The sequence below is a fragment of the Furipterus horrens genome, unplaced genomic scaffold (assembly GCF_987537825.1).
Source record: "Furipterus horrens unplaced genomic scaffold, mFurHor1.1.pri manual_scaffold_1, whole genome shotgun sequence".
Lineage (NCBI taxonomy): Eukaryota > Metazoa > Chordata > Mammalia > Chiroptera > Furipteridae > Furipterus > Furipterus horrens.
This window is the reverse complement of record NW_028327171.1, coordinates 110719897-110735987: the sequence shown is the minus strand read 5'-3', so window position 1 is coordinate 110735987 and position 16091 is coordinate 110719897. Positions and strand designations below refer to the sequence as shown.

The 16091-nt window shown below is 42.1% G+C and overlaps 1 protein-coding gene across 1 annotated transcript in view; it reads right to left on the bottom strand.

The window, feature by feature from the left end:
• Nucleotides 1-2193: 2193 nt before the first annotated feature.
• The window catches only part of SLC51A (solute carrier family 51 member A), a 29667-nt gene continuing 15769 nt past the window's right edge, over nt 2194-16091 (bottom strand). Inside the window, exons 3-9 of the mRNA XM_090278130.1 lie at nt 8165-8319; nt 7174-7247; nt 6655-6813; nt 6038-6149; nt 5665-5811; nt 3524-3629; nt 2194-3038 (exon numbers count right to left, since the gene is read on the bottom strand). Of these exons, the coding sequence (XP_090134256.1) occupies nt 2902-3038; nt 3524-3629; nt 5665-5811; nt 6038-6149; nt 6655-6813; nt 7174-7247; nt 8165-8319 (890 nt within the window). The 3' untranslated portion in view covers nt 2194-2901. The remainder of the gene's footprint in view (nt 3039-3523; nt 3630-5664; nt 5812-6037; nt 6150-6654; nt 6814-7173; nt 7248-8164; nt 8320-16091) is intronic.

Here is a 16091-nt window from a genome sequence, read left to right as displayed (position 1 = left end):
TAAAACCTAGGCTCACCCAGAGGCAGAGCATGGCAGAGTAGAGGGACAAAGCAGGAGAACCTCTTGTCCTGATGGCCTGTGAAAACTACATTTCTGTCTCTTCTCATGAAGTGCTACTTTTACTGTCAAATTTGCTTTACACGAGCTTTGGCTTGGAATCCTTTTTTTGAAACAGGTGAAATTAACGTTTACTACATTACCCAGCTTCATATGATCATGTTTTAACTTCTGCTTTAGTCTTCCTTCTTTGGGAATTCTGCCTATTTCCATCTTACTCTCCCTGGTACAGAAAGGCAATGCCGTCCCCTCTGAAGCCCACCTACTTGTTCCCTCGAAGTACACATTTTGCTGTATATTTTGAAAGGGAGATGCCCAAAATGTGGTTTTCCTCCCCATAGTCACTCCTCTCAAGTATGTTGTCTGGGTCTTAAATCTTTGGGCCCTCCTCTTCGGTTCTGCCAGTGGGCTGCTTTCGGCATGCCTGGCCCTTGGAATAGGATCTCTGGGCTGAAAGCTCTGTGAAGTCTCAGAGCCTTCAGTGCCAGCATGTGCACACATTCTTAGAAAACCCCTCTGTCCCTTTTTGTTGATGAGCCTCTATGGCCTCAGTCTCCTAACACTAGTATATTCTAATAATTTTGACTGAAATCAAAACTTTTATGGTGTGGCATGTTAGATGCTTTGGGATACATGTGATCCTAAGTGCTGGATAAGGATGGGTGGATGGAAGAAGCTGTTGGGATGAGGCATTGTTTGATCATTTGTGCCTAATTAAATGGGGTTAGTGGTTTGCATACCACAGCCATACATGTGACTTATAAATCGAATATTAATGTTTGAGGTTGTGGAGCTATTTCTCTGAATGCCACACAAAAAGCTGTTAGCCTGAATAGGCCAAATACGGCAGAGATGGTAGATCTTTAAAAGCTGGTTGGCCCCAGAGTCTCTGTGTGCAAGATGGAAGGAGAATGGAGAAGGAAGCCCCATCACTGGTGCCGAGGAGGTGCCATTTCAGCAGTTTCCTTGAGATGAGATGAGCAGAAAGTTTGATCTCTTTCATAAACTAGACTCAGTAGTACAGAAAAACGGGCTGAAACTTTAGAGGAATAGAAATGGATCATTTGTACTGCTACAGCTGCTTCTGATAGCACTAGTCAAAGACCATTGTTTTGCTGAGACTTGGGTAAAAAGGTTGGGGATGTGAAGTTAAAAGCCCTGAAAAGGAGAAAAAATATGAGTGAGGTCAAGAGAACTTTTGACCTTTTCTGATCACTGATAACTTCTTAGGCAGCACTTGAGTTACATTTAAAAATTTTTACTTGTGACCGCACAACTGGTTAGGCAGTCTCTGGGTATTCCTTCTACACTAGTTCTTCACAGTGCTTCTGTTACTCTCTGTTTATCTGGATTTGTGGGTAGCTTTGGATTTTCTGGAGCTTATTGCCTTTTTAATCCTGTTCCAGATCTCATATTTAAAATCTTTCCAAATCAATTATACTTTGCTGCTTTTCTTTAATTCCCTAAAGCCGTAGCTTCTGCATCTTCTGTCAGCACACACTCTCACCGGAAGCCGAATCAGTACATGCAGAAAAGAAAACTCCCTTAACAATATTTTTAACTAACGGTATTTTTTAAGCTTACCAATATAAATATTTTTAAAGGCTGTATATTTTCAAAGTCATATGATGATTATTCTTGTTTTCTCTTGTAGAATAGATTGTCATGGGGTAGAGTGGTCCCTAGTTCCTATTTATCCAAATAAGTAGAGCATATTCTTGGGATTCTACTATTAAATGTTAATTTTCTTTAAAAGAAGAAAGATTTTCTGTCTGCCAAACTTAATACTTAGATTGGGGTAGAAAAGTGTGAGGTTTAACATTGAGGATGACTCGGGTTGTGTTCCTTTATGTTTGAAATGGGATTTCCCACTCTTTTTAAGAGGCACTGACTGTTTTGAACACAGAGACTTGATTGGCTGGATTTTGTGTGTAGTATGCATGTGTGTTGAGGAGCCTGAAAGAAAATAGTCTTGTAAAGAAATGCTGGTCTTGGCATGAAAGTTAACCCCATCCCCAGAGCCGACATCCACAGGAATGTTTTCTTCAATTGATGTTCAGTATATTATTTTCCTGAGTGTTGTTCATTTGTTCAGAGTCATTTTGGCTTTTGTCATTTAGCCAAATAAAAGCAAAGTCGTGTTACCTAATGTTTTATTTTTTTGTGTTTTGACTTGATATACATGTGTATGATATATTTTATATATTGGGGTCTTTACCTGTGTTCTCAATTTATTTGTTTTTGCACCCCAATTTGTTGCCTCAAAATCAAGCTCCATGACCATATTTATTGGGGATTCCTTTTTCAGAAGACTTAAAAAGCAATTGTCTCACAAAGGGAGGCTGACCCAGCTCTCCCAGGTCTAATGTCATCAGTGCTCTAATAACATATCTGTAAGGAAAAAAACACCTTCAATCTATTCTTCAGAAACCTGGTTTCTTTGAGACTTTGGACTTGTACTATTCTGGCTGAGTTCTACTCATTTTTATAGCAAACTGCCATATACTCTTCCCACTTTCATTTGCTTTGAGAAAACTCAGAGAGACCTTTCAATATACAAAGTTTCAGGCGTGCTAGTGGCGCCCACAGGTATAATGTGCCCAGTTATATGGGTCCAAACTCCATCCTGTTAGTGTATTATAAAACTTAAGTTACCTTGCCCAGGAAAGATCCAAAACAATTTCATCCTATTGCATAATTCATCTTCATCTCTATAGTCAAATGTAATTTGCCAGCTTGTGCTGATAATGAAATCCTTCCCATTTGGTCAATGGTGAGGGACAATAAAGAAATTTTGTGCACATCTCGTGAGTACAGTGTCTTTCATTGTCCAAGCCATCGACCTCAGGCTCTGAGGTTCAGATCCAGGTCTGGAGAAGAGAACGGTTCATATCCAACCTTTTCGTCTTTCCTTCTGTAGTATATTCGTGTCAGCACAGTTATCAGAAAAGTCTCCAGTACAAGGAGGTGGCAATTCATCACTGCAGTGTAGGGTGAAATATAATGTAAGTTATATTAAATTATGAGGTGGTATCCCACCAGCAGCCCTAGCATGTGAGTTGACCAATACATTCTGCAATTTATCCTCAAACCAGGACCTAGAGGTTGTCTTAGTAACATAGCAGGTTAGTGGTAGAGCTAAAACCAGAACTTGGTTCTCAACCTGCAATCTGAGGCTAATATTAAACCTCATTTCTTCTGTGTGTTTTATCTCCTTCCTAACCACACCCATTTCTCTCCTAAGAGCTAATTGAACCCATGACTTCCTGGGTTGGCCATCAAGGCTGGTCTCAAGCTGTGAAATTGCAGTTCTCTTCTGTGTGATCAGAGAAGTCAGTCATAGTCTCCCTTTCTGAGTATTTGGAGCAGCAGCCTCCTGGTCCAAGCTCTGTTCTAGGGTCTGCTCTTCCCTGACCCTTCCCTTTTCACCCATCCTGGAATAGGATAGGAGCTTCTGTGTGCTCACCTTGAGACCTGATTTTAGAGGAAAAGGGAGGCGAACAAGCAATCTGCCCACCATTGGCCAAGACTGAGAAGATGGACGGCTGCAGGGCAGTCAGAATGAGCAGCACCTGAAGAAGAGAAAAGAGAAGAGGGTAGGGTGGGCCCAGCGTGCATAGTGCTGAGGCCAGCTGGTCTAATGCCATGTTTGTCCTGCCACTGTGCTTTTGGCCAAACTAGATCTGTGCGGTTCCAGAAGGTTGAGATTCACACTTGATTAAAATTTTGTGGAGTTTCTTATCTTTAGGAAAATTGTAACCTCATAGTCAACCAATATTTGATGAGAGACCCTGGCAAGAAACAAGAACTGATTGGAGGTGCAAGTTTATTCCCCTATTTCAGCCATGGCTGCTAATGAGCACTTAATGGATGAAAAGGGTGGATGATTAGGGAAGAGTCAGTCCATCTACCTCAAGTATCTGAGATCCCTGCTGATAGAATGATGGATAATTAACCATGAAAGTGCCCTCTGAAGAATCTCTACTACATCAGAGGTTGGGAGTGAAGGGGAAGGGGATTTAGTGTTCAGTGGGTACAGAGTTTCTGAGTGGAAGATGAAAATGTTCTGGGGATGGATGGTTGTAATGGTTGTACAACAGTGTGAATGCACTTAATGTCACTGAACTATACATATGAAAATTGTTAAAATTGTAAATTTTATGTTATATATTTTATACCACAATAAAAATTTTTTAAAAAGAAAAAGATCTCTGTTCAGAGGCCCCAGGAGCACCGTGTCTTAGACTCAGCTTGTCCAGGCTTCCCCACAATAATCACATGCCAGCCCGGCAGTCACAAGCTTCTACCTTGTAACCTGACCGTAGTGCTTCTGGGGCCCAGATCCTTTCTGGCCCTCAGTCCCTGACTCAATTTCAAGCTCTTCTTTCTTTTTCCCTGGTCCCTTCCAGTCTACCTACTGTGCGCCTGGAAGTTCACATTTCAGAGGCATCTGCTTAGATCAAATGATAATTCATGTGAAATCATGCTGTTAACTATAATACAGTTATTATTTCTTGTGAGTAGGAGAAGGGCCCAGCAAGGAGACAGAAAGGATAGAGAGGGAAAGAAACCAAGATACTGCATTTGGACTTGGAGAATGGAAAGTGTACAAAGTGAACAGATGTGGCTTTGAGAGAACTTCCAGAATAAGTGAGAAGACGAGAGGCCATGTGATGAGAAGAAGGAATGTGGGTTGGGGAGTTAAGACACATCTGGCTTTAAATTCTAGCCCATCCCCATGTGCCTTTGGGTAAGTCCCATACCATCTCGTGGTGTCAGTTTCCTTATCTGTAAAATAAAAAGAATAATGTATGAAAAGTGCCTAGCATATGGCGTAGGTAGTTCATGTTGTAGCTGAGATAATGCTGATGCTAGTGGTGGTGGTGATTTTAAGATTTTAGGAAGTAATCATAGAAAAGAAAAAAAGCAAAGACAGAGAATTTAAGGTTTGATAATATACATGTTATGGGTTGAAATGTGCCCCACGAACAGATACGTTGAAGTCCTAACCCCAGTACCTCAGAATGTGATCTTATTTCAAAACAGCATCATTATTTTGGTTAACTAATTATATGTAATTGGTTAAGATGAAGCCGTAACTGAGTAAGGTGGGTCCTTATTCGAATTTGACTCATGTCCTTATTAGAAGAGGAAAAGAGACACAAGACACAGTCCCGTGAGGGGAGAAAGCCATGTGATGCCAGAGGCAGAAATCAGAAGGGTGGAGCTACAAGTCACAGAATGTGGAGATGGCTGGCAAACCTGCGGAAGCCAGAGAGAGGCAAGGAAGGCCTGTTCCCTCAGGTTTCAGAGGGAGCATGGCCCAGGTGGCATCTTGATTTTGGACTTCTAGCCTCCAGAACTGAAAGAATAAATTTCTGTTGTTTTAAGCCACTTGGTGGGATTTTGCTACAGCAGCCCTGCCAAACAATTACAGCATAGAAAAGCAAAAACCGAGACGTGGCAAGGATCATTTTCCAAATCTCACAGGAAACTTAAGACTTAAGATTCCCAGATGCGCTTTTAGCCTCTATTAGTCTCACCTCCTAACCCCAATTATCTGTAGCTCTGTTATAAGCCACCTTTTCTCTTTCAGGATGTGGTTACCTGGAACAGAGCAAATTTGGCTCCTATGTTCTGCTCGCCCAGGTGCAGCTTGGCTTGACGGAAAAGGATGCCCAAGGTCCAGAGAGCCAACAGGGTGGACACACCAAGGAAAGTGTTGATCCATAGAGCTGTGCTCTCCTCAGAGATCTGGTGGCAGACCAAACAGGAGTCAGTGAAGGAAGCAAGCCCTTATTCTCTCCCTTAGTTCTCCCCCCAAGGTGGAACAGTTAATTTAAAAAGCCCCATAGCCTTGGCCTATTCCATTCTCCTCTCTCCCACCAGGTAGCAGGGGATGTTGGCTCCAGCTGTTCCTTCTAGAGCTCAAAGGTCCCAAATAAGTCTTGAACTTCACCACCCCTTACTCCTGGCTTACATCTGCTGGGTCATAGATGCCATCGGGAATGAGAAACAGGCCCATCAGGCCCAGTGTTATCTTGAAGAAGGCGTACTGGAATGGGCCCAACATCAGCAGCTGAAGCTTTTTCCTGAGGGGAGAAGAGGGTTAGGAATACGGATCCATAGACTACCCACCCCAAGAAGACTCATCTTCCTCACTGGGCTCTGGGCTGAGGCTTGGCTGCCATCAGAGACACCAAGAAGCCAGATGTTGAGAGCGCTCGCAGCTCTTCTTGCTTCCCACTCACTCCCAGACCAGAATGCAGCCTTTTGAGCAAGAACTATCAGTGCTAGCCCAATCTCATTAACCAAAATGAGCAAAAGGGGGCAAGTAAAGAGCCTATAGCCCAGTTAGCTCCATGTGGCCACACTTGGTAGGTGGTAGTAGGCTGAAGTGACAGGAACTTTGGAGTTCTCCTTTCTCTGCTCCCCTTACTCCTGGGTGGAATGCCCACCCTGTCATCATTGGGTTTGTGCCATACAAGGCTAATTCCAGGAGGCTTGGAGCAGGGCTGAGAGAGCCAGCAGACGCTCTTGGGAGAGTGCAGGAAGAGATAACCTGCTTTTCGAGGATGCCTCTCCCTCCTATCTTACCTGGTGAGCATGAGTTTGGGGCAGCAGGGGCAGCAGCAGCAGCAGGGGCCTGTATGGATCATCATCGGGGTGTTCTGCAGGGTCCTCACTACTGCCTCCTTCCCACCAAAGCCTTCCACCATGACACGCATCAGCAGGTAAAAGCACACGGCATAAAACCTGGAGTAGAGGCAGAATGGGGGTGCTTACTTAGGGGATCAGGTAGGGACTAGGCATTCTGAATGTGTAACCAAGAGGAGCCAGAGAAGAAGACAGTGTCCAGGGGCCTGGGAAGGGGGAAATTTCAGGCTATGGGGATGAAATGGTGACTGAGAATAAACAGATCCAGAAGTTCAAGAGACCTGACATAGCACAAGTTGGAAATGGATCAATTTGTGATCAATACTAAATGGCTTGCAGAGATTTGTGGAAGGGAGAGGGGGTAAAAAAGACATGGGCTCTGGTGTCCTGGGTGAGTAGGGAACAGAAGAGGACCCCAGAGTGATACTGGGCCCACAGCTGGGGTGAAACGACACTCACGAGGTGATGGCCATTTCCACAAGCATGAGGGAGCGAGGGATCCAGAGACCGAAGCAGCAGAGTACAGACACCACCTGCTTGGAGAGGAGCAAGAAGCCAGTTCAGGGAAGTAGGGAGACTTTGTGCTCACCCTCCTGAATCTTTTGTGACAAAGTCTTCAGAAAGAAAAACCTAAACATTTGAGGTACTATTACTTAAAAGTGGCCAGCTGGAAAAATCACTAATTGAATTAAAAAAAATTTTTTTTTTTTTTTTTTAAATTTAGCTGTCAGTTCTTTCTATGTCTAGGGTTAGAGACAACAAGTCACCTTGAGTCAGGGTCTTTTTTTTGAAGACTCTCATCCTATAACCCTGGGGATAAGTTCATTCTTAGGAGTAAATGAATTAAGACCCAACCTTCCTTTTCAACCTCCCATGTTATTAGAGCATCACAGATGACTTAAGATGGCCCAGGCAGATGTCATAGGTCAGGAAAGGACCTCACGGGACCCGCTCTCCACCCAAAAGGCACTCAGAGCTCACCAGAAGGAAACAGAAGTCCAATTTTTCAGTCTCCGAGTAAGCCAAAGACCTTTATAATGGCCGTGGGAGTTTTAAAAGCCTACAATGTCAAGATAGAGCTAAGCACGACCCCATGGGGAAAATACGTTCCCTCCTACACTCTAAAGAACCACTGCTTGCCTGTACAAAAAGGAAGCTTGCTTTTAACAGCAATACTGTGGTGGAGAAATGGTGACTGGGCCACTGGTGGGTGGGTGGTTTCTTTAGCTGTCTCTGTGGCTCAACAGTTCGAACACTCCATTCCACTGTCTGTCAGCCTTCCAAGCATGAGGCCCTGAATGCAAATGGAGCTCAGAGTAGAAGTCCCCACCTTAAGGTGACAGAGGTAGGCAACCCTTTGCTGACTTGTGTTGTTGAGTTTAGAGGAATTCTCAGAATGGTCCCTGCTTCCTCTCCGGTCCCTCCCAAAGGGCAACTACAAGGCCCTCACCGTGGGTGCAGAGCTGATCCAGAGCAGAGTCCTCCTCTTGATGGGGCAACGGGTGTTCTTGTACAGGTAGATGGCATCCTCCAGGAAGATGGCAATTGAGCCCAAGACAAGCAGAGTCATGATGATCGTGAGGGCAATTTCCATAGGGCCCAATACTAGAGTGGAAAGAGGGCAGACTCCAGTAAGCTGAAGACCAGGACTGAGGGGAAGAAATGGGGCTTCCTCACTTGCTTTCCTGTATGTAGAATTATCTGGCCTTGGTTCCCATCCATGCATAAGAATGGCTTTTTCGCTTCTGGCCAAGATGGAGGCTTAGACTGACATGCTTGTCTCCCTCCACAACTGACTGGGAATACAACTACCTCAGAACCAAAGATAACCAGAAATTCCAGAAAATAAAACTACATGGAAGACCAATGTATGAAGTTATAAACCAGCGGTGCTTGTCTGGATGGGTAGGAGGGGCGAAATCGGAATTGGGACGGGAAGGTCGGACTGGGCTGTCTGCGGTAGCAGCGGGGATAGCGGCGGGACTGCGAGAAACATCAGAGGAGCTATTCCAACTGCAGTTGAGACCCGGCAGCTGGGGAAGGCAGACCCCCCATTGCCTTGGACAGTGAGGCCATGGGGAAGGAGAGAAACGGCAGGAATCCATCTTGGACCCCCGCCCCGAAACAAAGCGCCACAGAGCGGTGGAAAAGGTCGCCAGTCACTGGGTAGTGATGAATGCACGGGGCGCCGCCCCCTACAGCCCACCCAGGAAACAAAGGTTTACAGAAAACTGACAGGATGAAACAGACCATGATTGAAATCCCTGTGACGCAGCTCACCAGGCAGCAGATGAGGGACCTAACCGATGAGCAAATAAGAAATCTTTCTGAGGCTCAGTTCAGAGCTATAGTCATAAGGTGGCTTACAGAATTAACAAAAGATTAGGAACAAGACGGGGAAGGAATGAAAGCTAGTCACACTGAAACGAATGAAAACACAAACGAGACAAGTGGTGAGGAAATGAAAACCAGGGATCAAATCAACAAATCGGAACATAGGGAAGGAACAAACAGTCAACCAGTGCAGAAAGAGGAAACAAAAAGGGAGGAACACGAGGAGAGGCTCAGAAACCTCTGGGACAGCTATAAGCAAATGAACATTCGAATTATAGGATTGCCAGAGGGCGAAGAAGAAGAACTAGAAATAGAAAAATTATGTAAAAAAATAATGAAGCAGAACTTCCCAAACTTGGGGAAGGAAATAGACTTACAGGTCCAGGAAGCACAGAGAATTCCAGAAAAACTGGACCCAGGGAGAACCACTCCAATACACATTATAATCAAATTATCAAAAATTAAAGATAAAGAGAGAATCTTAAAAGCAGCAAAAGAGAAGAAAAGAATTATGTACAAAGGGGTCCCAAGAAGACTATCAGCTGATTTCTCAAAGGAGACTCTGCAGGCAAGAAGGGACTGGGAAGAAATAGTCAGAGTAATAAAAAGCAAAAACCTACAGCCACAAATACTCTATCCAGCGAAGCTGTCATTCAGAATAGAAGGGCAGAGAAAGTGCTTCCAGGACAAAGTAAAACTGAAGGAGTTCATCAGATCCAAACCACTGTTATATGAGATGTTAAAGGGACTGGTTTAGAAGAAGGAGGATCAAAATTATGAACATTAAAATGAAAACCGCATCACAACAACCAACAACAGAAGCTTGGGAATTGAAACAAAAGCAAACTAAGTAGGCAACGAGAGTGGAAAAAGAATTATAGGTATGGGGAACATTACGGAGGGAGGTTAGCGGGGAGGGGGACGGGGAAAAGAAGGGAAATGGTACAGGAATTAAGAAGCATAGTAGGAGGAAATGGAGTAAACGGGAAGAGGTTGAGAAGAACTATATACACAACCAATGGACATGAACTAAAAGGGGGGGACAACTAGAGGGAGGGGGGTCACTGGGCGGAGGGGAGCAGAGGGAAAAGAAATTGGGACAACTGTAACAGTATAATCAATAAAACATATTTTAAAAAAAAGAATGGCTTTTTCTTAGACCTAGAATATCCAATATAGCTTAAAAAATAGTCGTTCTTCTGTATGTATGAAAGACTAGACCAGACAATTTTTTAGGGGGAGGTTCCTGGATTTTATTTTGTATTCTATTTTAAGTATATTTTATTGATTATGCTATTACAGTTGTTCCAACTTTTCATTTTTGACCCCCCTCTGGCTGGTACGTCCTTTCCCTCCAGCAATCCCCCCTACCTTAGTTCATGTCCATGGGTCATGCATATAAGTTCTTTGTCTTCTCCATTTACTTTACATTCTTAACATCCCCCTGCCTATTTTGTACCTACCAATTATGCTTCTTAGTCCCTGTACCTTTGCCCCCATTCTCCTCTGTCCCCCTCCCTGCTGATAACCCTCCACATGATCTCCACATCTATGATTCTGTTCCTGTTCTAGTTGTTTGCTTAGGATTTTTAAAAATTAGATTCAGTTGTTGATAATTGTGAGTTTGTTGTCATTTTACTGTTCACAGTTTTGATCTTCTCTTTCTTAAATATGTCCCTTTAACATTTCACATAATAAGGGCTTGGTGATGATGAACTCCTTTAACTTTACCTTGTCTGGGAAGTGCTTTATCTGCCCTTCCATTCTAAATGATAGCTTTGCTGGATAGAGTAACCTCAGTTGTAAGTCCTTGCTTTTCATCACTTTGAATACTTCTTGCCAGTCCCTTCTTTCCTGCAAAGTTTCCTTTGATAAATCAGCTGACAGTCTTATGGAAACTCCTTTGCAGGTAACTCCCTGCTTTTCTCTTGCTGCTTTTAAGATTCTCTCTTTATCTTTAACCTTTAGCATTTTAATTATGACATGTCTTGGTGTGGCCCTCTTTGGGTCCAACTTATTTGGAACTCTCTGTGCTTCCTGGACTTGTATGCCTATTTCCTTAACTAAATTTGGGGAGTTTTCCTTCATTATTTTTTCAAATAAGTTTTCAATTTCTTGTTCTTCCTCTTTTCCTTCTGGCACCCTTATGCTTCAGATGTTGGTACATTTAAAGTGGTCCCCGATGATCCTAAACCTCTTCTCATTTTTTTCAAATCTTGTTTCTTCATTCTGTACTTGGTTGACTGTTTATTTCTTCTCATGTTCCAAATGGTTGATTTGAACCCCAGCTTCCTTTCCTTGACCATTGGTTTCATGTGGATTTTTCTTCATTTCACTTAGTATAGCCTTCACGTCTTTCCTTAGGCATTTGTCATACTCAGTCATTTCTGTGAGCATGTTATCACCAGTGTTTTGAACTCTGCACCTGTTAGGTTGGCTATCTTCTTCTCTCTTAGTTCTCCCACTGGAACCTTGATCTGTTCCCTCTTTTGGGCCATACCTCTCTGTCTCCTCACCTTGACAGCCTCCTGTGTTTGCCTCTGTGTCTTAGGTAGAGCTGTCGCATCTGTTACATTGTAAGGGGCAGAGCCTTAGGTAATCATCAGTGCTGTGTGACCCATTTCACCACCTGTGGTGCCGTATGTTGGGAAGGCATCTGAGAGGGAATAATGCTGCTTGCTTGGCACTTGCCCCTTTTCCAGTCACTTCACCTGCTTTTCCTATGTGACTGCCGTCACTCTAGCTATTGCCCTGGTAGTGGTTCCCAGAGTGAGTGGGTTTGCAGATGTTCTAGGACTGTGGGGGCTCTCTGAATGGACTCTCCTGAGAGATCAGCAGTTTCTACTGCTGCCCCAACCCTTGCTGGTTTCACAGCCAGAAGTTATGAGGCTTTATTTTCCCCGGCACTGGAACCATGAACTGTGCAGTCTGGCCTGGGACTGGGATTGCTCCCAGGTGTCCCTCGTGGCTTTTATAATGTGTGACTGCTCTTTTGATGGCTGACCACAGCCACTGTCACTGCTGCCACACCAGCTCCCCGTCTCTGCCCCTCCTAGACAAGTATTACTTCTCTATATCTTTGTTTGTTGGACTTCCATACAGTTCGATTTTCTCATAGTTCTGGGTATTTTTGTTTTAAGGTGGATGTAAGCCTTCTTATGGTTGTAGAAAGGGATGAAGCCTATCTACTTACACTTCCATCTTGGCAGGCAGTCTCTTGACCAGATAATTTTAGGTATAGTGAAGTTTACCTGAGCAAGGGTACAGATACCAAACAAGTTTTTACATAATCAGCAAAAATTTTGGAGTAGGAGTTCAGAAGGGCCTACTCCCTTTTCTACCTCTGGTGCCATTGTCATGGTAGCAAAGAGGGACCAATTAACACGATAATTGAAGCAGAATATATTTAGTGGTATACTCTAGAGCTGTTTAAATTTGATTTAAAAAAATTATGTTATGAAACTGGGGCAATTAGGAAGGGATTTTAACCAGAGAAATGGATACAAGTAAAGACTCCAAGGACCTTCAACCCATGTTGGTCTCGCATTTAGTCTTACATATATATACATGGCACAGTGGCTCTCTTTAGTGTTTATTACATTTATTTGAGGAGTTGTTAAAAAGTAGCTGTCCAGGTCCTGCCCTCAAAGATGCTGATTCAGTGGATCTGGGATGGGCCCAGTAATTGCATTTTTAACAAGCTCACCTGATGATAATGGTCAGGGGATAAACATTTTGACAAATACCAATGATGCTCCTCAGGCTTCACCATTGCTCACAGAAAGAAATTAATCTAGTTACAGTATGTTTTTCTGAACATGTGACTCATCAATGCAACAACTAGTTTTAAAGGGTTCTGGGTCCTTAGTGACTAAGCCCAGAGCCTCATTTATCTAAGTCTCTCCCCTAGTTGGCGGAATAACTCTTTTCTGCCTCCTAATGGATAGAGGAGAGGAAGAAGGGGGAAAGGAAGATTGACAGAGCCCGGTCCACTGTTCTCGTGCATTGGGAGTGTTAGGGATAAAGAAGCAAGCCAGTGACTCTCAAGCCAGTAGGAGATAATTAACAGATGAATCATGGAAAAGGGGTGAAGAAATGACGTTCCGCAGCTCCTCACACATATCTCTGAGACTAAAAGGAGGAAGATTGTCATCACCTAACACAGAGAATTGGAAAGGTGTAGCTAGATAACTTTGTAAATAAATTGGAGACTCTGTAGACCTGTAACTAGATTACCCTTACTTAATCACACCCTGAGTTAAGTAGTTAATCACATTAGATTGTGAACCCGAATTAATCAGTAATGGAGAAATGGGGGAGAAGGAAAGGGGGGAGGGGGAGCTAATCGCGTTAGGGAGGGGGAACTAATCACATTCGTATAAAACCAGTTTTCTTAGTCTACTTTGCGTGTACACGCTCCTGGCTGGTGGTGCGCCCGACTCTGCAAACTTGTGAATAAACGCCTTTCTTTGCTGCTCAAGGCCTGTGTCCTGGTTTTTATTGTGAGCATCTCTCACAGGAGTAAAGTATGAGGAAGTTATTGGCTAACCTGCCCTATGTTTTGGTGACTGAGGGCAGCTCAGTCAGAGAGATAATACTACTGAAACCAAACCAGGGAGGAAGAAAACCACACCACAGAAGAGACTTGTCATCTGGATCAGTCATACCTGGTGGCACCACAAGGAGCAACCAGGCAAAGGTGAATCAGTCAAAAAAATATCACGTTGATCCCAGTGGGTCTTCCAGGCACACATTTTTCTCTCTGTTTGTTTTATCAAAGGGAGGCCCTCTATCTCTGATCACAATCAGATCTAATGGCCAATCCAGAGGACCTGCCATGGGGAAGGTGGCTCTTGGATTCCAGCTCCCAAGCAGGACTTCTGAAGCTAGTAGTAAACTTTTTCTTTCTATTGCAGGCCATAAAAGACAATATTGTGCTGTTTTTCTTTCCTCTTACTCATCCCTTTCTCCACTCAGTTCCATTTAGTTAAAATAGAGCCCTCTGGGTGTCTAAACTACTGGCTTGGCAGGGTGATCACACTGTAAGGTATAAAAATGTCAAATCACTATATTGTACACCTGAAATTAATATAACTAATGTCATATAACAAGTATATGTCAATAAAAATTAAAAGTAAATGAAAAAAATGACTGGTTTGTTATTACTGTTACTGTCTCAATTACCTCTCCAGATTCTATTCAAGTAAGCTCTGCAAGTTTTGAATATGAAAAACTTGTAGTTCTGCACTAAAAAAAAAAAAAAAAAAAAAAGACTTTACCTTTTTCTACTTGAAAAACTTAAAATATAAATATACAGAAGATTTTTTTTACACAATGTTATCCTTTTACAACAAAAAAATGTGTATTTAAAACAATTATGGAGATACACATAAAGCCTGTCATGTTTCAAAATAATTCCAAATAGATTAAAGAGATCAGTCTTTAAAAATCAACCAGGAAAAATTGAGAGAGCAAAGAAGAGAGAGAGAGTTGCATTTTCATCAAAACTTTGGAGACAAGACACCTTTCTAAGCTTACAAGCAATCCAAGAAATCACAAAGAGAACAATGGTGAAATATTGTATAAAGAGTTTAAACTTCTGAATGGCAAAAAAAGGGATGAAACAAACTGGGGGAAAGCATTTTTAATAAATGTGTACTAAAGTTTAACATCTTTATTACTTAAAAAAATTGATAACAAAAACAGGAGGCTCTTACCTGTGGAAAAATCGTCAACCTGTCTAGTAGTCAAAGAAGAGTAAAGTAACAGTGATATATTATTTTTTGTTCTATTAAATGATAATGTTTAATATTAAAATGATAATTTTTATAATATTATTGAATAATAGCCCTAAAACAACATAAATGTCTGAAATTTTAAAATCAACAACCCCATAGAATATTATTCAGACATGAACATTTCGTGCATGCCATAAGATATCTTTCCAAAGAGTATATAATAATATGTTTAAAACTTATTAACACTCAACTAAAAAAACCAAAAAACTTCTTAGCAGACCCACTGGAAGATACAAAAGAACATTGGCCCCTTCCTCATATCATACAAAAACACCTAAATGTGAAAGATAAAGTTTTTAGAAGAAAACACAGAACTACATCTTTATGACTTTGAGATAGGCAAAGGTCTTTTAAAATAAGTCACTAAAACAGTAATCATAAGATATTGATAAATTGGACTTCCTTAAAATTAAGAATTTCCATTAATCAAAAGAAACTATTAAGAGAATGAAAAGGCAAACTCAGACTGAGAAAAGATATTTGTAATATAGATACTCACCAAGAGACTCACACATAATACATAAAGAATTCCCATCAATAAGAAAAAGAAAACAATTTTTTTACTTAAAAAAAATATTTAAATAGTTACTTTACAAAAGAAGATACCCACATGTTCACAAAACCTACAAAGGTGCTAAGTGTTTACAGTCAACAGAAAAAGGAAAAAAAAACAACAACCCCCAAAGGGCTAAAATAAAGAGTACTGACGATTACAAGTGTTAGTGGAGATAAGAAATAACTGGAGCCCTGGCTGGTGTGGCTCAATGGATTGAGTGCTGACCTGAAAACCAAAGGGTTGCCAGTTCAATTCCCAGTCAGGGCACATGCCTGGGTTGTGGGTTGGGTCCCCAGGTGGGGGCACACGAGAGGCAACCACACACTGATGTTTCTTTCCCTCTCTTTCTCCCTTCCTTCCCCTCTCTTTAAAAATAAATAAATAGATAAACAAACAAACAAACAAATAAATAAATAAATAAAATCTTTAAAAAAAATAAGTGACTGGAACTCTCATATACACTGCTGTTGGGAGGAGTATAAACACTTTGGCAAACAACTTGGTAGTACCTATTAAACACACAGCTACTCTATGACACCAGAAATTGCACTCTTGGATACCTATTCACTAGAAATGCTTATAATCATAGAAAGAATGTTCAGAGCAGCCTTATTCATAATGACCAAAACTAGAAACAGCCTCTAGAGGAAGTCAGAGATGCAATATGGCTCCAGCAGTGAAGGTACTTG